The sequence below is a fragment of the Salmo trutta genome, chromosome 6, assembly GCF_901001165.1.
Source record: "Salmo trutta chromosome 6, fSalTru1.1, whole genome shotgun sequence".
Lineage (NCBI taxonomy): Eukaryota > Metazoa > Chordata > Actinopteri > Salmoniformes > Salmonidae > Salmo > Salmo trutta.
The window spans coordinates 15,405,969-15,433,856 of NC_042962.1; the positions used below are offsets into that span (position 1 = coordinate 15,405,969).

Consider the following 27,888-nt stretch of genomic DNA (forward strand, 5'->3'; position numbering starts at 1 on the left):
GTAAACTGTGGCTGCTTGTGTGACACAGCACCTACCACGATCCAAGCTGTTTGATTCAGCAACGAGACGACAGCGCCAAGCCAGGACCGCATGATGTTCGTGATTCGTAAAGAGCGAGAGAGAGAGAGAAATGGGGATGGATGGAGAGAGAAAGACAGAGAGACGGAGAGAGAAAGACAGAGAGACGGAGAGAGATATCCCTTAGACCAAAATCCCATTCATTTAAAATGCATGCTTCCTTTTGCCTGCTTTTTCGTGCATCTGAAAGCGTAGGGGATTAAAAAAAAACACTGCAAATTAGAATACACCTAAAGACCTTGTCATGATTCAGGCATTTTCACAGACCACATAACCAAAATACAGGTAGCGTGTCTGTGTAAATGGTTCTCTGCTTTTTTGCAGGTAAATTCATGAACACTTCCATTGTTTAACACCTCCCTAATTTGAAAGGCAAACATCCCCCAGAGCAGGGTTGGGGTGGGTGTGGGGGGGCATGGCTACCAGATCAGGCAAAACTAACTTAACCAACTCTGGACCCTAGTTGTATGGTATGACATGGTAATTCATCAGCTGTAAAAGTCAGTTTTATATGGGACCAGATTATTTTTCTAATCAGGTCATATGTTTTTTTTTTTTTTTTAACTCCTGGCCAATGGAGGATGAACACATTAAAACCCTGTCAAACTGCAGCAGCCTTGTACTTGTTCATACACTACATGACCAAAAGTATGTGGACACCTATTCATCGAACATCTCATTCCAAAATCATGGGCATTAATATGGAGTTGGTCCCCCCTTTGCCGCTATAACAGCCTCCACTATTTTGGGAAGGTTTTCCACTAGATGTTGGAACATTGCTGCAGGGACTTGCTTCCATTCCATTCAGGCGCAAGAGCATTAGTGGCTGATGTTGGGCGATTAAGCCTGGCTCACAGTCGGCGTTACAATTCATCCCAAAGGTGTTCGATAGAGTTGAGATCAGGGCTCTGTGCAGGCCAGTCAAGTTCTTCCACACTGATCTTGACCAACCATTTCTGTATGGACCTCACTTTGTGCACGGGGGCATTGTCAGGGCCTTCCCCAAACTGTTGCCGCAAAGTTGGAAGCACAGAATCGTCTAGAATGTCATTGTATGCTGTAGCATTAAGATCTCTCTTCACTGGAACTAAGGGGCCTAGCCCGAACCATGAAAAACAGCCCTAGATCATTATTCTTCATCCACCAAACTTTACAGTTGGCACTATGCATTGGGGCAGGTAGCATTCTCCTGGCATCCGCCAAACCAGATTCGTCTGTCGGACTGCCCGATGGTTAAGCGTGATATACCTGAATGCACTAATTTGAAGGGGTGTCCACATACTTTGTATAGATAGTGTATGAATTATATTGTAAAACTTACGTGTAGACCTTTGCATATGTAATTAAAAAGTTATGCGTACAGTATGTCATCACTATTGTGTTAAATTATTAATTCCATTCAGTTATTTTGGATTCAAAAGGCCTAGGTGTTCCAGTGTTTAATTGCTATATTGTAATTACTTCGCCACCATGGCCTATTTATTGTCTTAACTTACCTTATTTGCACTCACTATATATAGACTTTTTGTTTTATTTTGTTCTACTGTATGTTTTGTTTATTCCATGTGTAACTCTGTTGTTGTTGTATGTGTCGAATTGCTATGCTTTATCTTGGCCAGGTCGCAGTTGCAAATGAGAACTTGTTCTCAACTAGCCTATCTGGTGAACAAAAAAAGGTAATCACCCAAAGTTTGAATATAAACCAAATTTGACCACATTAACATTTCCTCAGAACACAAATAAATGTGCTTATATTAGTCTAGAAATACATAGCTTAGGCTATAAATACATGACGTTATTGCTTTGTTTCCCCTGACCAGGCCCAGATCGGATCAGAAGGAATTTAGGCTACCTGCAGCTGTGGTTGTTATAGGCTGCAGTTGATCAGACTAAGGCACAGATTAATTGTGCATGCGTCAACAAATCATGAGGCATTTCAATGTATACATTTTTTGGGGATGGCGGGTATGAACTTTCATATAAAATAGCTTGTTGTAACTCCCCAGTGAATTCACTTATATACTAAACCAACGTTTTCAGTCGCAATTTGATTTTACCACATGTAGGCTGAATGATTTGCAAGGCATTGATAAAAAATGAAGCCTGACTTGCTGTAATGTAAGTTAGGCTTACTGTACTTTTATATTCGTATGAGAGGGGTAGTAGGCCTAACTGTTCATTTTTTATAGGCTAACGTTACTTGATAAAGACATGATGTTAGCAACTCAGTGCTTTTGTCCTGAAGCTAAAAAATGTAATGAGTGTAGCAGCCTACAGACGAGAAAATAAACCCTTTAATGTCTGCACATGCTTGTGAATTATTGCATTATTCAAAATCGGCAGGTAGCCTAGCGGTTAAGACCATTGGGCCAGTAACCGAGCAGGTTACTGGCCCACGTTCTGCCCTTGAGCAAGGCAGTTAACCCCCAACAACAACAGGAGCCGAAGACATGGACGTTTATTAAGGCAGCCCCAAGCTCCTCTCTGATTCAGAAGAAGACACATTTTGGATTGAATGCATTCAGTTGCAGAACTGACTAGGTATCCCCTTTAATATGGTTTCGTTCCGTTTTTCAAATGTGTAATATGGTTAAAATCCTTAAGAGTCTATTGACGCACCCATGTGTCAATCTAAGTAACATAATAAAAAAATCCCAATAAAATAATGCCAGTTTAAGCAAGAGATATCAGTTTTTGGGCTACGTCTCAATCCACCTCACCACCTATGCCTATGTCTATGCCTTCCGCATCTGCAGACCATGAGACATCCCGAAAATCGGTCTTTTCACAAAAATGTCTGCAGTGTCCGAACGGTTTGGCCTACAAACTATTATCACTACTCTATGGAAAGGGGAGATTATCACAAACACAACCCCCACAAGTGACATGTCTGAAGGTAACCCATGCAAACTAATGGAAGTATGGAGGTAGTTTGTTTGTGCCAACAAATATAAGGGATTAAATGTGTCCAAAAAAAACTAAGATTTCCTGAGCTTTCTTAAATCTCCTTGATATAGGACAGACACTTCAAAACCTTATTCTACATTTGTGAAGTATTTTTTTTGCCATCTATGAATGTGTTATTCAGTGCTTTTCCATGAGGTAGTAAAGGCCAAATTCAATATTTTATATATCTAATTGATCAGCGGTTGTCAAAGCTGAAATTAGTGTAACAGTCAGGCATTTAAAGTATACTCAATTTTCGAAATATCACATACTATAAAACGTTATTCTTCCACATAGTCAAATGGAATACTATTTAGGATGCAAGTACGGGTATTCGAACACGTCCAGGGTCTCAATTTACTGTTTACTGTTAGAATAGTTGAATACACAATGTGTAAGTTCGAGATTTGGTTGTGCATCAGCAGTTTCTCTCTTGTTTTGTCAGTCACAGCAAGAGAGCAAGAGAGAGAGAGAGAGAGAGAGAGAGAGAGAGAGAGAGAGAGAGAGAGAGAGAGAGAGAGAGAGAGAGAGAGAGAGAGAGAGAGAGAGATGGGAAGGAGAACAGTGGCGGTTCTAGACCATTTCAACTGGGGGGGCCAAGCTGGGGCCAGTTGTACTGTTGGAGGGGCCAGTTACATTAGACGTTATTGTTGTCATATCGTTTTCTTCACCGCATTGAAGGCATTAGCAGGCAAAAGACCATGTTCATAATCATCATCGTTGCCACTGTCTAATAACGGATGTAAAAAAAGAATGATAACAAATTTTTGCTATGTAAAAATGATTTCATACTCCACATTTAGGGGGGCCACAAGGGGGTCCAAAATTGTTGTCACAGGGGCACTCAACCCCCCCCCCCAGAAGCACTAGTGAAGGAGAGAGACCAGACTAAGCAAATTAAATGCAGCACAAGCTTAATTATTTAATTAAAGCACTGTTTAAAATTGTTGTCAAAGGCCACTAAAACTAAGCATGTTGTGACTTGTTTATGTTGTGTCAAAGACCAAGCATCATATGAACGGTTGTCTTTGCATCAATTATGTTCACAACATTTAATTTAAAAAACATCCTCTTTGCAATCTTTTCATTTAAAAATGCTCATAATTCACAATCATAATAATTGTTTCCACCTGAGTGGCGATCCTTAATCTATAGACCAGCATCATAACTGTATCAGCACAGGCACATCATTTCACATGTCCATTTGTGTAAAGAGAAAGAGACTGGCAGCCTTGCATAACACATTCAGTGGGAAGAAGATCAAAAGGTCCCATCCTAGAGTTTTTGTTCATATGATTGCAAGGTAGTCATGAACTATAGCTCCGCCCACATAGCCTGCACAACAACAGCTCTAGAAATCCTGTGTCATACTCTTTTTGGCCAGACAGAATAAGATACATGGGCTGAGGACAACGAGGGCTATGTGCTTGCAGTCTCCACGGAGGACGTATGTAAGTCATTGAAACGTATTAACCCTCGCAAGGCTGCCGGACCAGACGGCGTCCCTAGCCGCGCCCTCAGAGCATGTGCAGATCAGCAAGTTGTTGTGTTTTCGGACATTTTCAATCTCTCACTAGCTCAGGCCGTTATCCCCACCTGCTTCAAGATGTCCACTATCGTCCTCGTGCCCAAAATAGGGAAAGTAACTGAATGACTACCGACCCGTAGCACTCACTTCCGCCATCATGCTGTGGTTAGAGAGGCTAGTGAAAAATCCCATCACCTCCTCCCTCCCCGACCCTCTCCAATTCACCTTCCGCCCTGACAGATCCACGGACGATGTAAACACCATTGCAATGCACACTGCCCCCACCCACCTGGACAAAAGGAATGCATATTAACAGGAATGCCTGTTCTCTCCGCTTCTATCACTCAGACACGGGCAGTACAGGAGCATCATGGGAAAAAACGGACAGAATGGCCAATAGCTTCTTCACCCAGACCATCAGGCTGCTAAATAGCCATTGGCTAATAGCTTCTACACCCAGACCATCAGGCTGCTGAATAGCCATTGGCTAATAGCTTCTACACCCAGACCATTAGGCTGCTGAACAGGCATTGACTCATTATTGTTTCATTTACTTCTCTTTGACCTATACTGTTGGAGCCTAAAAAGGCCACTGTACCAGGCAAATACATTTTCGAGCCTGTGCATGTGACAAAGAAACTCTACCAACCATCTACACATACTGAGACATAGGGGTGCCGTTTTGCTCGCTCGTATGCTTTCGGCGCGCGTCTTTGTCAAACTATCAATATTAAGAGACCCCCCCCAAAGTTGGACTTTTGTTCCCATTAGAGGAGCTCATGTCTCTGGCTTCCCATTAGAGGAGCTCATGTCTCTGGCTTCCCAGTAGAGGAGCTCATGTCTCTGGCTTCCCATTAGAGGATCTCATGTCTCTGGCTTCCCAGTAGAGGAGCTCATGTCTCTGGCTTCCCAGTAGAGGAGCTCATGTCTCTGGCTTCCCAGTAGAGGAGCTCATGTCTCTGGCTTCCCAGTAGAGGAGCTCATGTCTCTGGCTTCCCAGTAGAGGAGCTCATGTCTCTGGCTTCCCAGTAGAGGAGCTCATGTCTCTGGCTTCCCATTAGAGGAGCTCATGTCTCTGGCTTCCCAGTAGAGGAGCTCATGTCTCTGGCTTCCCAGTAGAGGAGCTCATGTCTCTGGCTTCCCAGTAGAGGAGCTCATGTCTCTGGCTTCCCATTAGAGGATCTCATGTCTCTGGCTTCCCAGTAGAGGATCTCATGTCTCTGGCTTCCCATTAGAGGAGCTCATGTCTCTGGCTTCCCAGTAGAGGATCTCATGTCTCTGGCTTCCCAGTAGAGGAGCTCATGTCTCTGGCTTCCCAGTAGAAGAGCTCATGTCTCTGGCTTCCCAGTAGAAGAGCTCATGTCTCTGACTTCCTTTTAATTGGCCTATTGATTGTAACAGGCTGCATGTGTTTCAATTGTTTGGCGAGTGCATTGAGAGGCCAGACCATAGCAGCAGGATCGTAAGTCATGCAAGATGTCAGAAGCAGAACGGTCTACTTAGATTTTTTTTTATAGCCAATTTAAAATCAAGACAAAGCAAAAGTCTATCCATATATTATTTTAAGCCGTCTGTTCCTAAGACTTTATTTTGTAATTTGACTCCTCACCACTGGTGTAAAAGTACTTAAGTAAATATAATTTAAAGTACTACTTTAGTAGTTTTTGGTGGGTATCTGTACTTTACTAAACACACATGCTTTGTAATTGTCAGAATGTTGGAGCATGCCCCTGGCTGGCCCTAATTTTTTTTAAAGGAAGAAAATGGTGCAGTCTGGTTTGCTTAATAATATAATGAATTTGAAATTTATAATTTTACTTTCCATACTTAAGTATATTTTTGCAATTACATTTACTTTTTGTACTAAAGTATATTTTAAACCAAATACTTTGACTTGTTTGACTGGGTGACTTTTACTTTTGTCATTTTCTATTAAGGTATGTTTAATTTTACTCAAGTATGACAATTGGGTACTTTTCCCACCACTTCTCAGCACTCATTAAACGGCACTGTAGCACATGATAGCAATGCCAGTTTCAGAGACGGTGTTCTCCAGAAATATCACGGATGTGGTGCGCCGCCGAGTGGCTAATAATGGTAAAATCATTGCGCCTGATACATTGTATACGTCAGTCTGTTAACAACAGCATCTGGTCCGTTCAACAGTTCAAATTACAGCATCTTCTTATTTGCGTGTCTCGGAAATAGTGTCGTAAAAATCTGGGAATTAATTTTAGTGGTTCAGTCTGTCCTGCTATTAGATTCAACACAATAATCATGTTTCAGCTTTTTGGGATATCCCATAATGCACTACCAATTTCTACAAAGAACAAAAATTATTTCTCAAAATATTGCATCTATTTCAGCGCGCAATCATTGTACTAAATGCAATGGTGGAACACATATGTTGTTCGCATAAGGTTTCTACAATGTCACTAACCATGACTAAAACCTATATTTGTTCATGTCTATATAAATACGTATGGCGATATGATCTGCAGTTGACTGGTCCGATTGTAGTGGGTACAAACGATTGATAATGTTCACAGTCAGTTACGTAGAGTCCACATTTGTGACCCCAACCTGCTCACTACACAATTTGACTAGTCTTTTGGAAAACAGAAAGAAGCGTGTTTCTCGTAACTTGCATATACATATATTTCTATTATCACACATCTTGTAATACTTGCTAGTTGTAACCATGATCAGAAAAATAATATGCAAAATATTTGCCTGAACTCAATCTAACAAAATATAACTAGACCAAAAACAATATACGTCAACCCATCAACTATCCCAACTAACGAAACAACTCGGATTTCCCGAATTAATTTTACTGTCTAATGAGCTCATGAATATTCAAAATAATTCCCAGCGTACACCGCGGCCCTACAGTTGTGATTGCACATTTCTAAATTACGTGCAGTAAACAGTATATCACTCAACGCGTGGATATATCACATTAATATACGATATTCTGCACACTACATGAGAAATGTACAATCACAAACCACTACCCAAAGTGTCGAATCCGTACTACAGTATAAATAATGTGCAACAAAGAAAGAATGTTTCGTGGTTGGTCCGAAAGCAGTAGAAATTACACTTGATTGGTTCAGTCAGTTTAATAAGAAATCCTGGTTTCTTCTCTGCACCCTCCCACTGTAGACTTTAACTAGCCTTTTGCTTGGCAAATATTCTTATGTTACCACTATCCAAAAACATTAAATAGCATTAAAAAAGCATAAAAGATACCGATCGCTGCAGCTGTACACAGCCCATCTAACCTACTACCTACCTCATCCCCATATTTGTTTTGGTTTTTCTGCTCTTTTGCGCACCAGTATTTCTACTTGCACATCCTCATCTGCACATAACGTAAACTCACTCACATTTGTACAGAATGGGGTTGCGTACGTTATCCTCTTATGGCTAGGGGGCAGTATTTTCACGGCTGGATAAAAAAAGTACCCGATTTAATCTGATTATTAGTCCTGCCCAGAAACTAGAATATGCATATAATTATTAGCTTTGGATAGAAAACACTCCAAAGTTTCTAAAACTGTTTGAATGGTGTCTGTGAGTATAACAGAACTCATTTGGCAGGCCAAAACGTGAGAAGATTCTGTACAGGAAGTACCCTGTCTGACCATTTCTTGCCCTTCTTTGTCATCTCTATTCATTACAAAGGATCTCTGCTGTTACATGACACTTCCTACGGCTCCAATGGGCTCTCAGAGCCCGGGAAAAACCTGAATGACGTAATTCAAAGCCCTGGCTGAAACACACAAGCGCTTTTGCTAAGTGGTCTATCAGCAGACAAAGGGCTTAGGCGCGCGCACTGGCCGCCCCCGCCTTTCTGTTTTTCCCTCTTTTTAGCGAAACGCAGATTCCCGGTCGGAATAATATCGCTTTGTTACGAGATAAATTGCATAAAAATTGATTTTAAACAGCGGTTGACATGCTTCGAAGTACGGTAATGGAATATTTAGAATTTTTTTGTCACGAAATGCGCCATGCGCACGACCCTGATTTACCATTTCGGATAGTGTCTAGAACGCACGAACAAAACGCCGCTGTTTGGATATAACAATGGATTATTTGGGACCAAACCAACATTTGTTATTGAAGTAGAAGTCCTGGGAGTGCATTCTGACGAAGAACAGGAAAGGTAAGACCATTTTATTTTTCTTATAGTAAATGTGATTTTGGTGAAGGCTAAACTTGCCGGGTGTCTAAATAGCTAGCCCGTGATGGCTGGGCTATGTACTTAGAATATTGCAAAATGTGCTTCATCCGAAAAGCTATTTTATAATCGGACATATCGAATGCATAGAGGAGTTCTGTATCTATAATTCTTAAAATAATTGTTATGCTTTTTGTGAACGTTTATCGTGAGTAATTTAGTAAATTGTTAGTAAATTCCCCGGAAGTTTGCGGGGGTATGCTAGTTCTGAACGTCACATGCTAATGTAAAAAGCTGTTTTTTGATATAAATATGAACTTGATTGAACAAAACATGCATGTATTGTATAACATGATGTCCTAGGTGTGTCATCTGATGAAGATCATCAAAGGTTAGTGCTGCATTTAGCTGTCTTCTGGGTTTTTGTGATCTAATGTTTTGCTTTCGTTGTAAAGCCTTTTTGAAATCGGACAGTGTGGTTAGATTAACGAGAGTCTTGTCTTTAAATAGCTGTAAAATAGTCATATGTTTGAGAAATTGAAGTAATAGCATTTCAAACGTTTTAAAAATCGCGCCACAGGATTCAACTGGCTGTTACGTAGGTGGGACGAATTCGTCCCGCCGGTCCCATAGAGGTTATATCACTCCTATGTAAATTGCTAAATTGTAATTACTTTGCCACTATTAGCCTATTTATTGCCTTACCTCCTTACTTCATTTGCACACACTTTATACAGATTTTTCTATTGTGTTATTGACTGTACGTTTGTTTACGCCATGCATACTCTGTTGTTTTTGTCGCACTGCTTTGCTTTATCTTGGCCAGGTCACAGTTGTGTTGTAAATGAGAACTTGTTCTCAAATGGCCTACCTGGTTAAATAAAAGGTGAAATAAAATAAATAAAAAAACAAGCATTTTCCAATCCAATCAAAACAAGCATTTCCCATTTTCCAGTAATCTCTTTGTGTATGTCTAAGGTCCTTCTGTGTGTGTCCAGCACCAACTGTGTACGCAACCATCTAAAAACGACTATAGTCATATTCAAATTAATCTAGGGATCCAAAAAAAGACAAATTATTTCCTTTGCAAAATAATCCTGTGGTTATTTAATTTGTTGCCTTTGCTATTACAAGATACCATGCATTGTACAGACTGGTAAACACATCTTTTGCAAGGGGTCATTTAAGATTTCCAAAGTGTCCTTATCCTTCAATCTGCCTCTATATTACTACCGGTATATGCAATGACTTGAACACATTTTTCACTACAAATAACACAAGTGTTCTAACAAATGTTTTTTTTTATCAACAGTACATACAATGCATGAAGGCTGAGCGTGTAGCTACATATTGAGTGGAATTATTAAACTATGTACAGCAATACAGTAGCAACATACATAGACAATACATTTAAGGCTTTGAGATTTGTAAGCGCATTAAATAAAATACTAAACTATAATACAAACTTTGTTCGAGGTCTAAGAGTACAACTTTTACATTTTAAAGATGAAATTCATGAGCTTCCACTGAGAATAAGTTATACTTTTGGAAGTGCATGACGGCAGTGTTGATTTACAAGCTTTTCACATGTTTTCATGTAATCTTAATCAACCACAACTTCTCAAATGAATGGAATGTGTAGTCTAGGATCGCCCATCCCTCCTCCTGGAGAGCTACCCTCCTGCAAGCTTTCTCTCCAACCCTTAGCTAGCACACCTGATTCTACAGCTCATTAATACCTAGATTAGCTGAACGAGGTGTGTTACGATGGGGTTGAATCAAAAGCATGCCTACACACTAGCCCTCCAGTAGGAGGCATGGCCAATTTGATCCTGAAGAAAACAAACCTTCTCAGCTGACTTTTGTGTTAGACAACATTTGTCTTGCTAGGCCACCGCTGGGATGAAGTATTGCAGAGAAACGTCTTCGTGCAGCAGAATCAAATGAATGATCCTCTTGTGGACAATATCTGGTGGGAATAATAGATTGCTCATCAGTGATCTGCAATCATGGAGTTTACAGTGGATCTTATGACACAGTCTAACATATTTTTTCCCTCTCTCACACAATTCAATTCATGTCCACATCACTACTCATAATATAGTGATGAATCTGATAAAGCATCACAGAAGATGATGTAACTGTAACTCACTGGTACAGTCAAGGCTCTCTGTCTGTCATCAGATGGTATAATCCAATCTTCACCGACCCTGGTCCTAAAGAGATACATGGCGTGCAGATCTTGTGCGGCAAATCTGTTACTTTAGGGCTGGAACAAAAGCCTGCATCACCTTGTGGGTCTTTGGGACCAGGGTTGGTGACGTTGAAATTAGAGGAGCTGATTGGTCAATATGGTTAATATTAGTAAAAAGTCAATGAGAGTTGACTCACTGCACATGGCCTTGCTGGGGTTGACCTGCTGGCCCATGAGGAACTGTTGCAGCTTGCGGATGTCCACGCGGGTGTGGGCCATGACCTCAGGGTCCCTGCTCTGACTGCGCCCCTGGGAACCATCGTCACCTGAGGGGGGCCAAAAGAGACGAGACTGAAATTATTTTGTTGCCATGGCTAACATTAGGTTTTTCAAAAAGGTTTTGCTACGGTGTGCCTTAATGCACACGACACAAGTAAAGGGGATGCACCTACCCCAGGGAGGATTTCCCAGGTCTTTGAAGTGGGTGGTGACAGACACCAGGTCAGTTTCAATCTTCAGGTTCATCTCTCCATTCAGGTTGGCCTCCATCACCTAGGACAGAGGGCAACGTGACTTTGTATTGAAAGCTAATAATCCAATCAACAAACAGCTCTATTTTACGTTACTTTAAAGGACATTGTGACATACTTCCAAACTTCCAAACAATGTTTTACTTTTATTTTTTTATTTTTTATATTAAACCTACACTGAAGATATTATAACAAATATATCATAGTATGTTGGGGGCATGTGTAAAATTATCTGAGCTCATAGTAAACGGTCTCTTACCAGAAAGTTAGAGAGATTCTTCATTCGATCCACAACATTTTTCATAGTTTTCAGTGGAGGCAAATATATGCTCACCTGCAAAGCATTTAGATATAGTTATCATTACAACAAATTAAATAACAGTACACTTGAAGTTTTAAACTGGCATTACTTAGAGGACTTGCCTGGATGCCAGTCTGGTTCTGCTTTAGAGTCGGCTACGGCAGAACGAGACTGGGATTCAGGTTAGAGCGGCTCTGGTACTCACGTCAAAGTCTGGCATTCTGGGCTCTTTGAAGTCGTGCCAAAGCCTTCTGGGTATCACGTCCACCGGGATGTCATGGGTGACAACACGACTGACGCTGGAAAGTGTTGGCTACAAGGAAGAAGAAGAGGGCAGGGAAAGATAAAAATTCTGACGTATCCAAACTTACAGCCAGCCAGCTAGGAGGATGAGCTGCCTCTATGAAGTTTGGTTCCTCTCAAAGTTATTTCCTACCTGGAGAAACTTTCTTTGCCACTGTTGGGTTCTGAGAATATGAAAATAAACTTATTCATGTCACTGGTGGAGTGCTGAGGTTTAGAGGGTCTATACCAGAAGTGAATGGTTATAAGAGGAAGGTATATAGTGTGTGCAATTAAGCTTTGAATGTGTTGAGTGCAGGGAAGCGATTACATGTGGCAGGCATTGATAAGGGGAGAGAGCCATGGATTAGTGATGGAAAGGGGTTGAGGTCAGGTCAGCTTAAGGGAGAAATAAAACTTTATGGCCGTATAACTAGTGTCCTGCCTAGCAGTAAATAACGATGTTTGTACAGATGAGTAGGAGTTTAAACGGTTAAATATCAGTGCTCGTGTGAAAATGTTTTTGTCTAATGCAGCCGTATTGGTCCTCTGGGAAGAATAAACTTGGTTAAGCTTTCATAATGTCCGTTGAGTGTTTTACTCTGAGAATGAGAACCTAACACCACGAACGTCTTGCTTTTAGGGGGGTTAAGACATAGTTTCATTTATAGGTGGTAAACGTTAACCTGTTTGTTAGAAAAGTGTTATATACTGACTGACTGCTTGACATGTCAAAGTAGTCACTTACAAACATGGACAAAATAGTCAACAGAATTACACATCATAATCAACACAGCCCAGTGAGTGTTGATAGTTGTCCCTTGAAGCAGACACACTGGATATAATTGCTGTAGCTCTTACCAGTTCCGCAACGAGAGTGAGACAAGGACAGTGCTTCTTGGTCAGTTTGATCTTCACACACTTGGCATTCTGAGAGGTTCTCAGAGCCCTGGAAAGGTTCTCGGGGGTCACCTCTAGGCAGATCTCATTAGCGTCGGGCGCCACACCTTCCAGCTGATACTCATCAAAGAAGTTGGCCTGGTCAAATACAAAACAAATAGAGAATGGCTTGTTGGATAAGTATAGAGCAGACACCAGTGAACACAAGTGTCTCCACAAGCCAGAATGTTGAATAAAATTATATTTAGACTTTCTTTACCGGTTGTCCATGCTGTTAGTTTTGCTGTTAGGGGGTGGAGATGGGGTATCCACAGGAAAGTGTATACCCGACTTTTTGCGTCGCCAGTAGGTTCTGTGGTTTGAATTTGCAATCTTCTGACACATTGCACATCATGCTCAATATGTAAACAATAGCCAAATTTAACCAAACGTAGTTGACCAAAGCACATTTCCTCGCAATGAGCTGAAAGTGGTTGTGAAATTTGCCAGCTAATTGAGTGGGACAACGTTCGGTCTATGGTTACTGTCAGCCATATTGTGCAAGTGTTTGTCACGTGCGATAAACCGATATACAGACCAGCAGGTTGATAACGCTTCCCTGTGGATATTTTGTCCCAGATTACCTCCAACATAAGGACAAAATCGTCAGACAACCGGTCAGGTAAGTTAAAATGAAGTTATCACCATTTCAACATTCTGACTTGTAATGATTGGAGAATAAACTGGATGAGCTCTGTTCAAGACTATGCTACCAACTGGATATTAAAAACTGTAATATCTTATGTTTCACTGAGTCGTGTCACCTAAAACCCTCACAAACTTTTACACATGCACAATTGAGAGCATCCTGTCGGGCTGTATCACCGCTTGGTATGGCAACTGCACCGTCCGCAACCGCAGGGCTCCCCAGAGGGTGGTGCGGTCTGCCCAACGCATCACCGGGGGCAAACTACCTGCCCTCCAGGACACCTACAGCAGCCGCTGTCACAGGAAGACCAAAAAAATCATCAAGGACAATAACCACCCGAGCCACTGCCTGTTCACCCCGCTATCATCCAGAAGGCGAGGTCAGTACAGGCGCATCAAAGCGCGGACTGAGAAACCTTGGACCGAGTGACTGAAAAACAGCTTCTATCTCAAGGCCATCAGACTGTTAAATAGCCACCACAAGCACAGAGGCTGCAGCCTATATACAACGACTTGAAATCACTGGCCACTTTAATAAATGGAACACTAGTCAATTTTATAATGTTTACATATCTTGCATTACTCATCTCATATGTTTATACTCTATACCACCACAAACCGATGCTGGCACTAGGACCGCACTCAACGAGCTGTATAAGTTCATTGGCAAACAAGAAAATGTTCATTCAGTGGCGGAGCTCCTAGTGGCAGGGGACATTGAGGCATGCATGAGAGCAACACCCGTTGTGTGATCACGCTCTCCGTAGCTGATGTGAGTAAGACCTTTAAACAAGTCAACATTCACAAGGCGGCAGGGATTAACAGGACATGTATTCAGAGCATACGCTGACCAACTGGCAAGTGTCTTCACTGACATTTTCAACCTGTCCCTGACTGAGTCTGTAATACCTACATGTTTCAAGCAGACCACCATAGTCCCTGTGCCCAAAAACACCAAGGTAACCTGCCTAAATGACTACCGACCTGTAGCACTCACGTCTGTAACCATGAAGTGCTTTGAAAGGCTGGACATGGCTCACATCAACACCATCATCCCAGATACCCGAGACCCACTCCAATTCGCATACTGACCCAACAGATCCACGGATGACGCAATTTCTATTGCACTCCACACTGCCCTTTCCCACCTGGACAAAAATAACCTGTCCCTGACAGACAGTACCAGTCAAAAGTTTGGACACACCTACTCAATCAAGGGTTTTTCTTTAGTTTTATTATTTTCTACATTGTAGAATAATAGTGAAGACATCAAAACGATTAATTAACACATATGGAACACACTTTGCCTTGATGACAGGTTTGCACACTCTTGGCATTCTCTTAACCTGCTTCATGAGGAATGCTTTTCCAACAGGCTTGAAGAAGTTCCCACATGTGCTGAGAACCTTTTGGCTGCTTTTCCTTCCCTCTGCAGTCCAACTCATCCCAAACCATCTCAATTGGGTTGAGGTCGGGTGATTGTGGAGGCCAAGTCATCTCATACAGCACCATCACTCTCCTCCTTGGTCAAATAGCCCTTACATAGGCTGGAGGTGTGTTTTGGGTCGTTGTCCTGTTAAAAAAGCAATAATAGTCCCACTAAGCGCAAACCAACAGAATGCTGTGGTAGCCTTGCTGGTTAAGTGTGCCTTGAATTCTAAATAAATCAGTGTCACCAGCAAAGCACCCCCACATCTCCTCTTCCATGCTTCACGGTGGGAACAATACAGGCGGAGATCCGTTTACCTACTCTTGAGTCTTACAACAAAAATCTAAAATTTTAACTCATCAGACCAAAGGACAGATTTCCACCGGTCTAATGTCCATTGCTCGTCTCTTCCACCTAGTCTCTTCTTATTATTGGTGTCCTTCAGTAGTGGTTTCTTTGCAGCAATTCGACCATGAAGGCCTGATTCACGCAGTCTCCTCAGAACAGTTGATGTTGAGATGTGTCTGTTACTTGAACTCAGTTAAGCATTTATTTGAGCTCCAATTTCTGAGGCTGGTAACTCTAATGTACTTATCCTCTGCAGCAGAGGTAACTCTGTCTTTCTTTCCTGTGGCGGTCCACATGAGTGCCAGTTTCATCATCGTGCTTGATGGTTTTTGCGACTTTCCCTCATTAAAATGCAAATCAATTTATAACATTTTTGACATGCGTTTTCTGGATATTTTTGTTGTTATTCTGTCTCTCACTGTTCAAATAAACCTACCATTAAAATTATAGACGGATCCTTTCTTTATCAGTGGGCAAACGTACAAAATCAGCAGGGGATCAAATACTTTCCCCCCCACTGTATCATACATGTCTGATCAGGATGAATAATATCTGACAATGCCTTTTTAATTCTATGCGCCAAGCATTTAGCTAGAATTTTTGCATCAAAACACTGAAGTGTAAGAGGCCTCTAATTTTTTTCATGGACTGGATCTTTATATATACCACTTGGAACCTGATTCAGTAATAATGAAATCAGACCTTCTTGTTGTGTGTCCGATAATCTACCGTTTATATACACTACCATTCAAAAGTTTGGGGTCACTTAGAAATGTCCACATTTTTTGTCCATTAAAATAACATCAAATTGATCAGAAATACAGTGTAGACATTGTTAATGTTGTAAATGACTATTGTAGCTGGATATTTTTTTATGGAATATCTACATAGGCGTACAGAAGCTCATTATCAGCAAACATCACTCCTGTGTTCCAATGGCACGTTGTGTTAGCTAATCCAAGTTTATCATTTTAAAAGGATAATTGATCATTAGAAAACCCTTTTGCAATTATGTTAGCACAGCTGAAAACTGTTGTTCTGATTAAAGAAGCAATAAAACTGTCCTTCTTTAGACTAGTTGAGTATCTGGAGCATCAGCATTTGTGGGTTCGATTACAGGCTCAAAATGGCCAGAAACAAAGAAATGTCTTCTGAAATTCGCCAGTCTATTCTTGTTCTAAGAAATTAAGGCTATTCCATGGAAGAAATTGCCAAGAAACTGAAGATCTCATACAACGCTGTGTACTACTCCCTTCACAGAACAGCGCAAACAGGCTCTAACCAGAATAGAAAGATGAGTGGGAGGTCCCGGTGCACAACTGAGCAAGAGGACAAGTACATTATTGTGTCTAGTTTGAGAAACACATACCTCACAAGTCCTCAACTGGCAGCTGCATTAAATAGTACCTGCAAAACACCAGTCTCAACGTCAACAGTGAAGAGGCGACTCTGGGATGCTGGCCTTCTACGCAGAGTTGCAAAGAAAAAGCCATATCTCAGACTGGCCAATAAAAAGAAAAGATTAAGATGGGCAAAAGAACAGACACTGGACATAGGAACTCTGCCTAGAAGGCCAGCATCCAGGAGACTGAAAAGATTTGGCATGGCACCTCAGATCCTCAAAAGGTTCTACAGCTGCACCATGGAGAGCATCCTGACTGGTTGCATCACTGCCTGGTATGGCAACTGCTCGGCCTCCGCAAGGGTAGTGCGTACAGCCCAGTACATCACTGGGGCCAAGCTTTCTACCATCCAGGACCTCTATGCCAGACGGTGTCAGAGGAAGGCCCTAAAAAAAGACTCCAGACACCCTAGTCATAGACTGTTCTCTCTGCTACCACACGGGAAGCGATACCGGAGCACCAAGTCTAGGTCCAAAAGGTTTCTTAACAGCTTCTACCTCCAAGCCATAAGACTGCTGAACAGCTAATCATTAATTGCATTAATTGACCCTCTGCCCCTTTTTTACATTGCTGCTACTCGCTGTTTATTATCTATGCATGGTCATTACCCCAACCTACAAGTACAATTACCATGACTAACCTGTACCCCTGCACATTGACTTGGTACCGGTACCCCCTGTATATAGCCTTGTTATTGTTATTTTATTGTTACTCTTGTATTTTTTTTTACTTTAGTTTATTTAGTAAATACTTTCTTAACTCTTTATTTTTCTTAAAACTGTATTGTTGGTTAAGGGCTTGTAAGGAAGCATTTCACGGTAAGGTTGTTTTTGGAGTATGTGAGAAATACAATTTGATTGGAGTGGGACTGTTCTGGAATGCCAAGCCTACATGTTAGAGACGAGACTAAGTATTTCACAGTCGGATAAGAGGTTATTTCCATATAATGGAAACAGACAGACTGGCCTCTCCCTGGAGTTTCTGTTCTGCTCCCTTCACATGCCAAATTTAAAATAGTGGGCAACAGTGTCCAATTCATAATCCATAGGCCTACATGTAACAATTTAGAGTATTAAAAACATAATTGTGTGAGCTATCGAAGTACAACTCATTGGTAGAAATAGACATATTGTATTGCATGGGTATGTACCTGAGATAATTCACACCACATGCCGACTCCTCCGCTGGCTACCTTACCAGACAGTACAAAATATAGGTTGTTTGGAGTAAGTCGCAGGATGCATGTCTTCGTTAGTTTAGAGATGGTATTCACCACACCTGATGGGGAGAAATTAAAGGTAAAACGCTACCAAGTGTTGCATGTCCGACTCGCAAGAGTACAAAAAAAAAGAAAAAATGAAATGTATGCATTCACTACTGTAAGTCGCTCTGGATAAGATCGTTTGCTAAATGACTAAAATGTAAATGTAAATGCAAGAGAAAATTCACGAGGGGTTCTGTCCATCTCTAACCCTGTCTGGACCTTAAGCATAGAAGTTGCCCGTTTACCTCTTGGTCGGTTCAGGGTTCAATTGATAAACATGCAATCTCTCGAGTCGCGAGGTCATCTTCCAAATATCGTCTCGTTGAGCAAAGGATTTTTTGTTGTTGCTGCATTTAACTAATGTTAACCCTTTCCCCAACCTGAACACAATTACCCTTACCTGCTACGTTAATTCACCTAACCTACTGCGTAAGTATTCTATCACGAAAAGTCCATTCCGACAAAGGCTGTATCCCATATAACCAAAACCGAGTCAGAGAAGTTTGGTCATGGTATATCCTCTTTGGCAAAGTTGTGTTCTATCAGTCACAGATAGAACGATGAGGTTTAAAGTTAGTTATACAAATCTTTGTATCAGTGTCTTTCGGCTAGTTTAGTACACACTTTGCAGACAGCACCCGCACCAACCATATATTTTCTCTTGCAAGTGAAACACGCTTGTTAGCAAGTAACAGTAGTTGGTATAATTGCTCAACTTTATGTGAAGCCTAGAGAAGGACTTTGCTCAAATTGTTAGTCTAGCTGCTAACGTTATTAGCTAGCTAGCTAGCAATGAATGCTTAATACTAGCTAGCTACACAAGAGCAACATTACAGTATTAACGTTAGACTTACGTGTGAAATGGTTAAGGCAACCAACATCAATCATTTTTGCTCGGAACTTCATGTTCAATTTTATTTTAACTGACAAAAATCGAATATTTTCTTCAGGGAGTAGCTTAGAGCAAAAAGTGTTGTTGTGACGTTCAATTTGGCCCGCGCGCCAATGGTACATCCCTGTTATACTTTCCCTGGGAAACAAGTATTTTGCCTTTTCAGTTCCTATTTCATTTGGCTGCATTGAGATGTTTCTTCTTCGATGAGGTTTAACGGCGGTTGGCATCCAATAAATGTTGCACTACTGCCATCAACTAGACTGGAGTATAAGTCCCTTATACTTTGCTTGGGAAAAAAACTAATTAAAAACCCACCACCCTACTCCACTAAATCTATCTAGTCTTATCTTAGGCCAACGGGACACCACCACTCAACATACAATGTAACTCTTCTGACGTCAAATCTCGTACACCAAAATACTTCTCTGCAGCTGCCACCACAACCTCAATTTTCTGCGAGTTGCAGTACAGTTGATAACCATTGCTGTAAACCCTAAAAATCCAATCTTACTGAAGCATATATCACTTGTTGGCCTATCCCTCTGTACTGGTTCAGATCTACTACTCACACCACTCCTCTCAGGATCCCTCCTCCTTCACCCATCTTCCTCTACTTCTTCACTATCTCAGCATATGACAACTTCTGCACTACTCTAACCCTGGTAACCTCAACTTGCCTCTCACCAGACATTTCTGATCCCCAGCCCCTTGAGCACCCCTACAATTAGCACATACCGCTTCTTTCCTAAATGCTACACATACAGTTGAAGTCAGAAGTTTACATACACCTTAGCCAAATACATTTAAACTCAGTTTTTCACAATTCCTGACGTTTAATCGTAGCAAAAATTCCCTGTCGTAGGTCAGTTAGGATCACCACTTTATTTTAAGAATGTGAAATGTCAGAATAATAGTAGAGAGAATTATTTCTTCCAGCTTTTATTTCTTTCATCACATTCTCAGTGGGTCAGAAGTTTACATACAATCAATTAGTATTTGGTAGCATTGCCTTTAAATTGTTTAACTTGGGTCAAATGTTTTGGGTAGCCTTCCACAAGCTTCCCATGTTGGGTGAATTTTGGGCCATTCCTCCTGACAGAGCTGGTGTAACTGAGTCAGGTTTGTAGGCCTCCTTGCTTACACACACTTTTTCAGTTCTGCCCACAAATTTTCTATAGGGTTGAGGTCAGGGCTTTGTGATGGCCACTCCAATACCTTGACTTTGCTGTCCTTAAGCCATTTTGCCACAACTTTGGAAGTATGCTTGGGGTCATTGTCCATTTGGAAGACCCATTTGCAACCAAGCTTTAACTTCCTGACTGATGTCTTGAGATGTTGGTACAATATATCCACATAATTTTCCCTCTTCATGATGCCATCTATTTTGTGAAGTGCACCAGTCCCTCCAGCAGCAAAGCACTCCCACAACATGATGCTGCTACCCCGTGCTTCATGGTTGGGATGGTGTTCTTCATCTTGTAAGTGTAACAGTGTAGGTTCCGTCCCTCTCTTCGCCCCAACCTGGGCTCGAACCAGGGACCCTTGCACACATCAACAACTGACACCCCACGAAGCATCGTTACCCATCGCGCCACAAAAGCCACGGCCCTTGCAACGCAAGGGGAAACCCTACTTCAAGTCTCAGAGCGAGTGACGTCACTGATTGAAATGCTATTAGCGCGCACCACCGCTAACTAACTAGCCATTTCCCATCGGTTACACTCACCCCCCCCTTTGACCTCCTCCTTTTCCGCAGCAACCAACGATCCGGGTCAACAGCATCAATGTAACAGTGTAGGTTCCGTCCCTCTCTTCGCCCCAACCTGGGCTCAAACCAGGGACCCTTGCACACATCAACAACTGACACCCACGAAGCATCGTTACCCATCGCGCCACAAAAGCCACGGCCCTTGCAACGCAAGGGGAAACCCTACTTCAAGTCTCAGAGCGAGTGACGTCACCGATTGAAACGCTATTAGCGCACACCACCGCTAACTAACTAGCCATTTCACATCGGTTACATAAGCGTCCCCCTTTTTCCTCCAAACATAACGATGGTCATTATGTTCAAACAGTTCTATTTTTGTTTCATCAGACCAGAGGACATTTCTCCAAAAAGTATGATCTTTGTCCTCATGTGCAGTTGCAAACTGTAGTCTGGCTTTTTTTATGGCGGTTTTGAAGCAGTGGCTTCTTCCTTGCTGAGTGGCCTTTCAGGTTATGTCGTTATAGGACTCGTTTTACTGTGGATATAGATACTTTTGTACCTGTTTTCCTCCAGCATCTTCACAAGGTCCTTTGCTGTTATTCTGGGATTGATTTGCACTTTTCTCACCAAAGTACGTTCATCTCTAGGAGACAGAACGCGTCTCCTTCCTGAGTGGTATGACGGCTGCATGGTCCCATGGTGTTTATACTTGCGTACTATTGTTTGTACAGATGAACGTGGTACCTTCAGGCGTTTGGAAATTGCTCCCAAGGATGAACCAGACTTGTGGAGGTCTACAATTTATTTCTGAGGTCTTGGCTGATTTCTTTTGAATTTCCCATGATGTCAAGCAAAGAGGCACTGAGTTTGAAGGTAGGCCTTGAAATACATCCATAGGTACACCTCCAATTGACTCAAATTATTTCAATTAGCCTATCAGAAGCTTCTAAAGCTATGACATTTTCTGGAATTTTCTAAGCTGTTTAAAGGCACAGTCAATTTAGTATCTGTAAACTTGTGACCCACTGGAATTGTGATACAATGAATTACAAGTGAAATAATCTGTCTGTAAACAATTGTTGGAAAAATGACTTGTGTCATGCAGAAAGTAGATGTCCTAACCGACTTGCCAAAACTATAGTTTGTTAACAAGACATTTGTGGAGTGGTTGAAAACGAGTTTTCATGATTCCAACCTAAGTGTATGTAAACTTCTGACTTCAACTGTACCTTTGTCTCATGCCCTTCTGCACACTTCTCACACCTAGGAACCTCCCTCCTACACACAGCTGCCACAGGTGTAACCTGTAACAACTAAATGTATTCAGTACAAAAACTTGTACTTTTCACCTTTATTTAACTAGGCAAGTCAGTTAAGAACAAATTCTTATTTTCAATGACGGCCTAGGAACAGTGGGTTTACTGTCTTGTTTAGGGGCAGAATGACAGATTTTTACCTTGTTAGCTCAGGGATTTGATCTTGCAACCTTTTGGTTACTAGTCCAACGCTCTAACCACTAGGCTACCTGCCGCCCCTTGATGACTTGATAACTGATATATCCTAACATCACTTTGCCGGGCAAAGACTCAACATCAGAACTCAAAAGAATAGAGAATGACCTTTTTGTTTCTCCACTCGCCACCCTGTCTATGGCGCAGGGTCGCGCCAAACAACGAGCATCACAAACACCGGGAATCTTCCTCTTCATTGGTCCCTAAGCAAAATGTTGTTTTTATTTCATACTAGGTTACTTTTCCTTAGGTATAGGCTGTAATACTTATAATATAACTTTCATTTATGGACATGTATAGAAATATTAAAGCATTCAAAAACATTGCATAAGAATTAATAATCCTACATAAAATGAAATGTAATGATCTATAACGCATTTATAAAAGCTTACAATGTCTTATTCTTCAAATCAAATCAAATTGTATTCGTCATATGCTTCGTAAACAGCAGGTGTGGACTAAGAGTTAAATGCTTACTTAACCACCCTTCCCAACAATGCCGAGAAAGCCATTATAACATGTAAATGAGTCATACAATAAAATCGTTATCATATCATTCATATTAAATGGTCAATTTCATGCTTTCTTGCATATGGAATGAGATAGATCGTACCCTTCCTCTCCCTTCCTCTCTCTCCTCCTTTCTCCCTCCCTCCTTCCCACCGTCCATCTGAAAGGATGCAAGGAAGCGCAGAAGTCATTTTAACAACGAGATGTGCAGGAAAGCTCATGTGGAGGTTTGATCAGAGGAGCCAGACTTGAGGAGGTGTTGCGGAGTTCGAAGTTTCAAACACGGGTCGACAATCTTGCGTGACGACAGACTCGTGAACTATGAAGGAACTTGCACGCGCGTGCTTTCAGTGAATTTGGATAATTATGGTTTGCCACAGACATTCATCACCCAGCTGAGATATCATTGAATGCATCGGAATCGTGTGTGTGGGATCTTTATTCACGACGTGATGGATACAAATTCTTTGGCTGTGTTGAAACTCTTACTTGTTGGAATTTTGGGTGAGTATTCTATGGTATTTTATTAACATATTATGTAGTCTAGTTTTCTAGATTATTAAAATAAACAATTTCTTAATGATTTAATAGTCTATTTTTTAGCATCTTGCGTCTGTTTTAAATGGGTTCATATCATGGAATAAATGAATGAAAAATGCATTATAATAATTCTCAGATCCTTTTGATTGAAATCTGCTGTCATTGTTCATTCTGTAGCCAATAAGCCATTTTAGTTGCATGACCTATCATCTTTAAAAAGGCTGATAATAAATATGAAATAAAATGGATGTTGATCAATCACTTCATGAATTTCATAGAATTTCATAATATATTTGATCAAATATAGTTAATAGCCAACCTAACACCATCTGTCTCTTGACCCTGGTGGATATGTAAAAGACTGTAGGCCAATGATAAAATGCCATTAGAATTCATTAAACAATATAATAAGCTCCATACCAGTATGCTGTTCAGAAAATATTTCTTTAAAGGAAAATTCCACCCAAAAATGATATTTTGGTATTTGTTTCATTAGTCCATTGTTGATATAGTCCCAAAATGTTTTGCATGTCAGCAATCAAGTTTTGAAGATATATGACTTTCATAATGCAGAAATACAGCCGGCAGGATAGATTTTGCATCAAAGGATGTTCCGTTTTACATCATATGATGCAAAATGCATCCTACCGGCTGTATTTCTGTATTTTGAAGTCATATATCTTGAATTTTCCTTTAACGGATGATGACGATGGATGTCGATTGAAAGGGCCTAATGCAGCCTATACGATTGTCTATAATGACAAGCAATCATTAATATCTTTCAGTTACCACAAATTCATGTTTATATTTGTTACATATGTTACAAAGATAAACTTTGTTGTCCCGGTGTTGAGATTAATTCTTCTTTGGGGAGGATTTTGTTCTGGTTCTCTCATCAGGGGGAGACTTGGACAGGAACCCACCTCCATATACCCAATAGCTTATATTCAAAGCTGAGGCCCAAAGATTATGGGTCAGGGATATAGTAAAGTCCCCAAAACTGTCCAGAACTCTCCTGGATACCTGCCATGTAGACTATGTACCGCAAAATAGCCGATGTACAGTGGAAAATGCAAAAGGCAGGTTTTGAGGTTTACAACCCAAATGGGATCTCTTACATGCATGCATGATATCCTCAAAAGCTGCATGAGTCCAACTGTATGGGGCACAGGGGGACTATGATTTATATGTTGTATTTACGAAAGATTATGTCATTACATCAGTGCTGCAGCACAATTAGCATTGCTCCACTGAGTAAGGTCTGTTTACTTGAATTAGCAGATAATAATGGTTAGGCTATAAAGGGGCATCGAAATTCCGTAACCAAGGAAAAAGCCTTAGGCTCTTCAGTTCTGCAGGTTGTGGCTCCGGTATTTGCATGAACAGTGTCTTCCTCCTTGAGTTGGCACTCAATCAATAGCGCTGCTCTGTTAATGGGTCACCGCCTCCGATAATGTAATAGTGCTGATGAGCGAAACCCCCAGTTGGAACCCAGGCCTTTGGCTTGGCTTCCCACTGTCACAGCAAGAGGGCAGAGTTGGAACAGTGTTGTGGCTCAGCCAAGGATAGTGTAGAATGCTCTTTGTGTGTGTGTGTTTGTGTGTGTGTGTGTGTTTGTGTGTGTGTGTGTGTTTGTGTGTGTGTGTGTTTGTGCATGTTTGTGTGTGTGTGTGTGTGTGTTTGTGTGTGTGTGCGTGCATATGCCGTGGCTTTCCTCTCACACTCCTGAGGATAAGCAAGTAACACATAATGTCGTATCTCTCACAGTAAGCTAACATGTTTAGCATTATTATTATCTGCTTACTGGTACAGTCAGTAGTTTGAACATGTGGGCCAGGAATAAATCCAGGTTTCGTTTGCATGTGTCTGTGTGATGTGGAAGTGGGGTACGCTCACTTGGATTGTGTAGCCGTCTGGAAGAGAGTACTCTGTGTGAATTGAAACTGAGGTGAACCCTCATTGCCATTTTTCATACCTCAATAGGGGTTTTAAGTACACTGTAAAAACAAATCCTGTTGTTTTTACAGTAACTTACTGGCAGCAAATTACCTGTAAATTACTGTAAAAAAGGTACAGCATGTTACCATAAATTCCAAATAAATGTTGGTTTAACAGTACATTAATGTAAACTTTACAGTAATGTAAATCAAATCAAATGTTATTTGTCACATGCGCTGAAAACAACTTGTGTAGACTTTACTGTGAAATGCTCACTTACGAGTACGTGGAGTGTAAATATAGACTAGTGAGTGTGCGTAGGGTCAGTGCAAGATAAGAGTCAGTGCAGATAGTTTTGGTACCATTAATTGACTATTTAGAAGTCTGGCTATTTAGCAGTGTTATGGCTTGGGGTAGAAGGCATGTACTGTTAAATCAAAGTTTATTTGGAATTTACAGTAACATACTGTACGTATTTGTACAGTAACTTACAGGTAACTGGCTGCCAGTAAGTTACCGTAAAAACAACAGGACGTTTTTTTAACAGTGTACTGAAATGGAGTGCTGTGTACGTTTTCTGTGCCTGACTCTAAATGGGGTGGCCATACCTGTGTCCTCTGTCTCACTCACTCGCACATGCATGCGCACACGCACACACACACACGCACACACTTTCTTCTCTTTGTCTCCCTTCCTATCACTCTTATACACAGCAGGTCACAGAGCCACTTTGGCAATGGTCATTGGCACTAAGACAGATTTTCTAAATGAGCATGTCTGACAAAAATGGTGACTTTCCATTAATTAACTCTTGTGCTGTGACTTACTAAGGCGGACACAGATCACGCCTAATCTTGGCAAGGGTCATTGGCACTAAGACAGATTTTCTAAGTGAGCATGGCTGACAAAAATGGTGACTTTCCATTAATTAACTCTTGTGCTGTGACTTACTAAGGCGGACACAGATCACGCCTAATCTTGGACTAAGAAGACATTTCGGAAGAGAGAACCGCCATTGAACTTGTTTTTTTAAGTCTAGGTCTAGGCTTAATCTGTGTCTGGAAATGAATGTGTTAGAAATAAGATTCAGTGGTGTAAAGTACTTAAGTACAAATAATATAAAGTACAAAGTACTTTTTTTTACAATTCATATTTTTGACAACTTTTACTTTACTTCACTACATTCCTAAAGAAAATAACGTTATTTTTACTCCATACATTTTCCCTGACACCCAAAAGTACTTGTTACATTTTGAATGCTTATCAGGACAGGAAAATGGTCGCTATCACTCACTTATCAAGAGAACATCCCTGGTCATCCAGACTACCTTTGATCTGGCGTACTCGCTAAACACACGTCTGAGTGTTGGCTATCCGTATAAAAAAAAATCTTTAAAATGCTGCCGTCTGGTTTGCTTAATGTAAGACATTTGAAATGATTTATACTTGTGCTTTTACTTTTTACTTTTACAGTTGTATGGGGAGACAGATATCGATGCTGGTTCTCATGGAAACCATAGCCTTGCCAGCTCAACTGTTTGAAATCTCCCTAAACGACTTTCTTTTGACTTCCGGGTCCCTTGTACGTCAATACTTCTGCTGGATTTAAAGCATTGTCATTGTGTTGTGTCGCCATGCAACTGCTAGAATGCCAATGGTATTTGATTTTTTTGTTATTATTTAAGTTCATGTGCTAATAGACTGCCTTGCAATACCAGTGTTGTTTAAAAAAATATATCTTCCAGACATATTATGTGTGGTATTTGGAGAGAACTGAAGGCAGAAGGAGGCTGGAGGATATTTTTTCCTTTTTCATGAATGGAATAGTTGACTTGAAGCAGTGACCTTCAACTAAATGCCTCAGTGACTTTTCCCCACTGTATTTTCTGTTTGGTTTTCTCTCCCCCATATTGGAATGAGTTTAAATTTCAAGGGCTTTTATTGAGTGGCTCAGAGGCTTCCGCTCATTTACCACGTTGTCATTTTAAGATTCTTTATCTGTAACCAACAGTCTGCCTTGGTAATATTGACTGATCATGGTGATGTTGTCACACACCCATTGTATTTTCAGTTAACAAAAGGGAAGCGTTCCCATTTGGTTGTGTGATGACATTATCTAATCCTGTCTGAATATTATTGGAATGGTGTCAGGTATGATGCTCCAGAAACATCCTCAGCACGTTCAAGCAACATTTCCATGGCTTTTTGAGAATGATTGTCGCTGCAATGTTTTTTCAAATGGGACATTCTCAGAACAATTCCATCCTAGACAATTAGATGTTTGTCACGTCCTGACCAATATAAGTTGTTATTTTCTATGGTAGAGTGGTCAGGGCATGACAGGGGGTGTTTTTGTGTTTGTTCTATGCTTTCTATTTCTATGTTGTAGTTCTAGTTTGTCTATTTCTAGGTTGGGGTTTATTGGGTTGACCTTCAATTGGAGGCAGCTGGTCCTCGTTGCCTCTGATTGGAGGTCATATTTAGTAGGGGTGTTTCTGCATGTTGTTTGTGGGTTATTGTCTTTTGAGTAGTGTGTTGTACTCTCTGTGTCACGGTTTGTTCGGTTGTATTTTCTAGTATTGCATTCAGTTTCACTTTTAATAAATATGTGGAACTACGGAAACGCTGCATCTTGGTCTGCTCCATCGAACAGCCATGACAACGTTAGAGGAAAATTATCATTATGTGAACCCAAACATGTTTTTAAGCT

General features: G+C 41.0%; 2 protein-coding genes across 3 annotated transcripts in view; one reads left to right on the forward strand and one right to left on the reverse strand.

Annotated features, from left to right (window-relative positions):
- Positions 1 to 9,816: 9,816 nt before the first annotated feature.
- Positions 9,817 to 19,084, reverse strand: hus1 (HUS1 checkpoint clamp component). Of its 2 annotated transcripts, XM_029755466.1 has the most exons (8): positions 18,931 to 19,084; positions 17,963 to 18,090; positions 12,907 to 13,083; positions 11,969 to 12,076; positions 11,722 to 11,796; positions 11,385 to 11,484; positions 11,130 to 11,258; positions 9,817 to 10,707 (listed from the first exon to the last, which is right to left on the reverse strand). In XM_029755466.1, exons 1-8 carry the CDS (start codon positions 18,980 to 18,982, stop codon positions 10,625 to 10,627), a joined length of 852 nt encoding a protein of 283 aa, XP_029611326.1. In that variant the 5' UTR covers positions 18,983 to 19,084; the 3' UTR covers positions 9,817 to 10,624. The 2 variants fall into 2 exon arrangements, with proteins under 2 accessions (XP_029611326.1, XP_029611327.1); XM_029755467.1 differs by lacking the exon at positions 17,963 to 18,090.
- Positions 19,085 to 22,809: 3,725 nt separating this feature from the next.
- Positions 22,810 to 27,888, forward strand: part of LOC115195530 (receptor activity-modifying protein 3) — a 28,872-nt gene continuing 23,793 nt past the window's right edge. Inside the window, exon 1 of the mRNA XM_029755468.1 lies at positions 22,810 to 23,204. Within this exon, the coding sequence (XP_029611328.1) occupies positions 23,111 to 23,204 (94 nt within the window). The 5' untranslated portion in view covers positions 22,810 to 23,110. The remainder of the gene's footprint in view (positions 23,205 to 27,888) is intronic.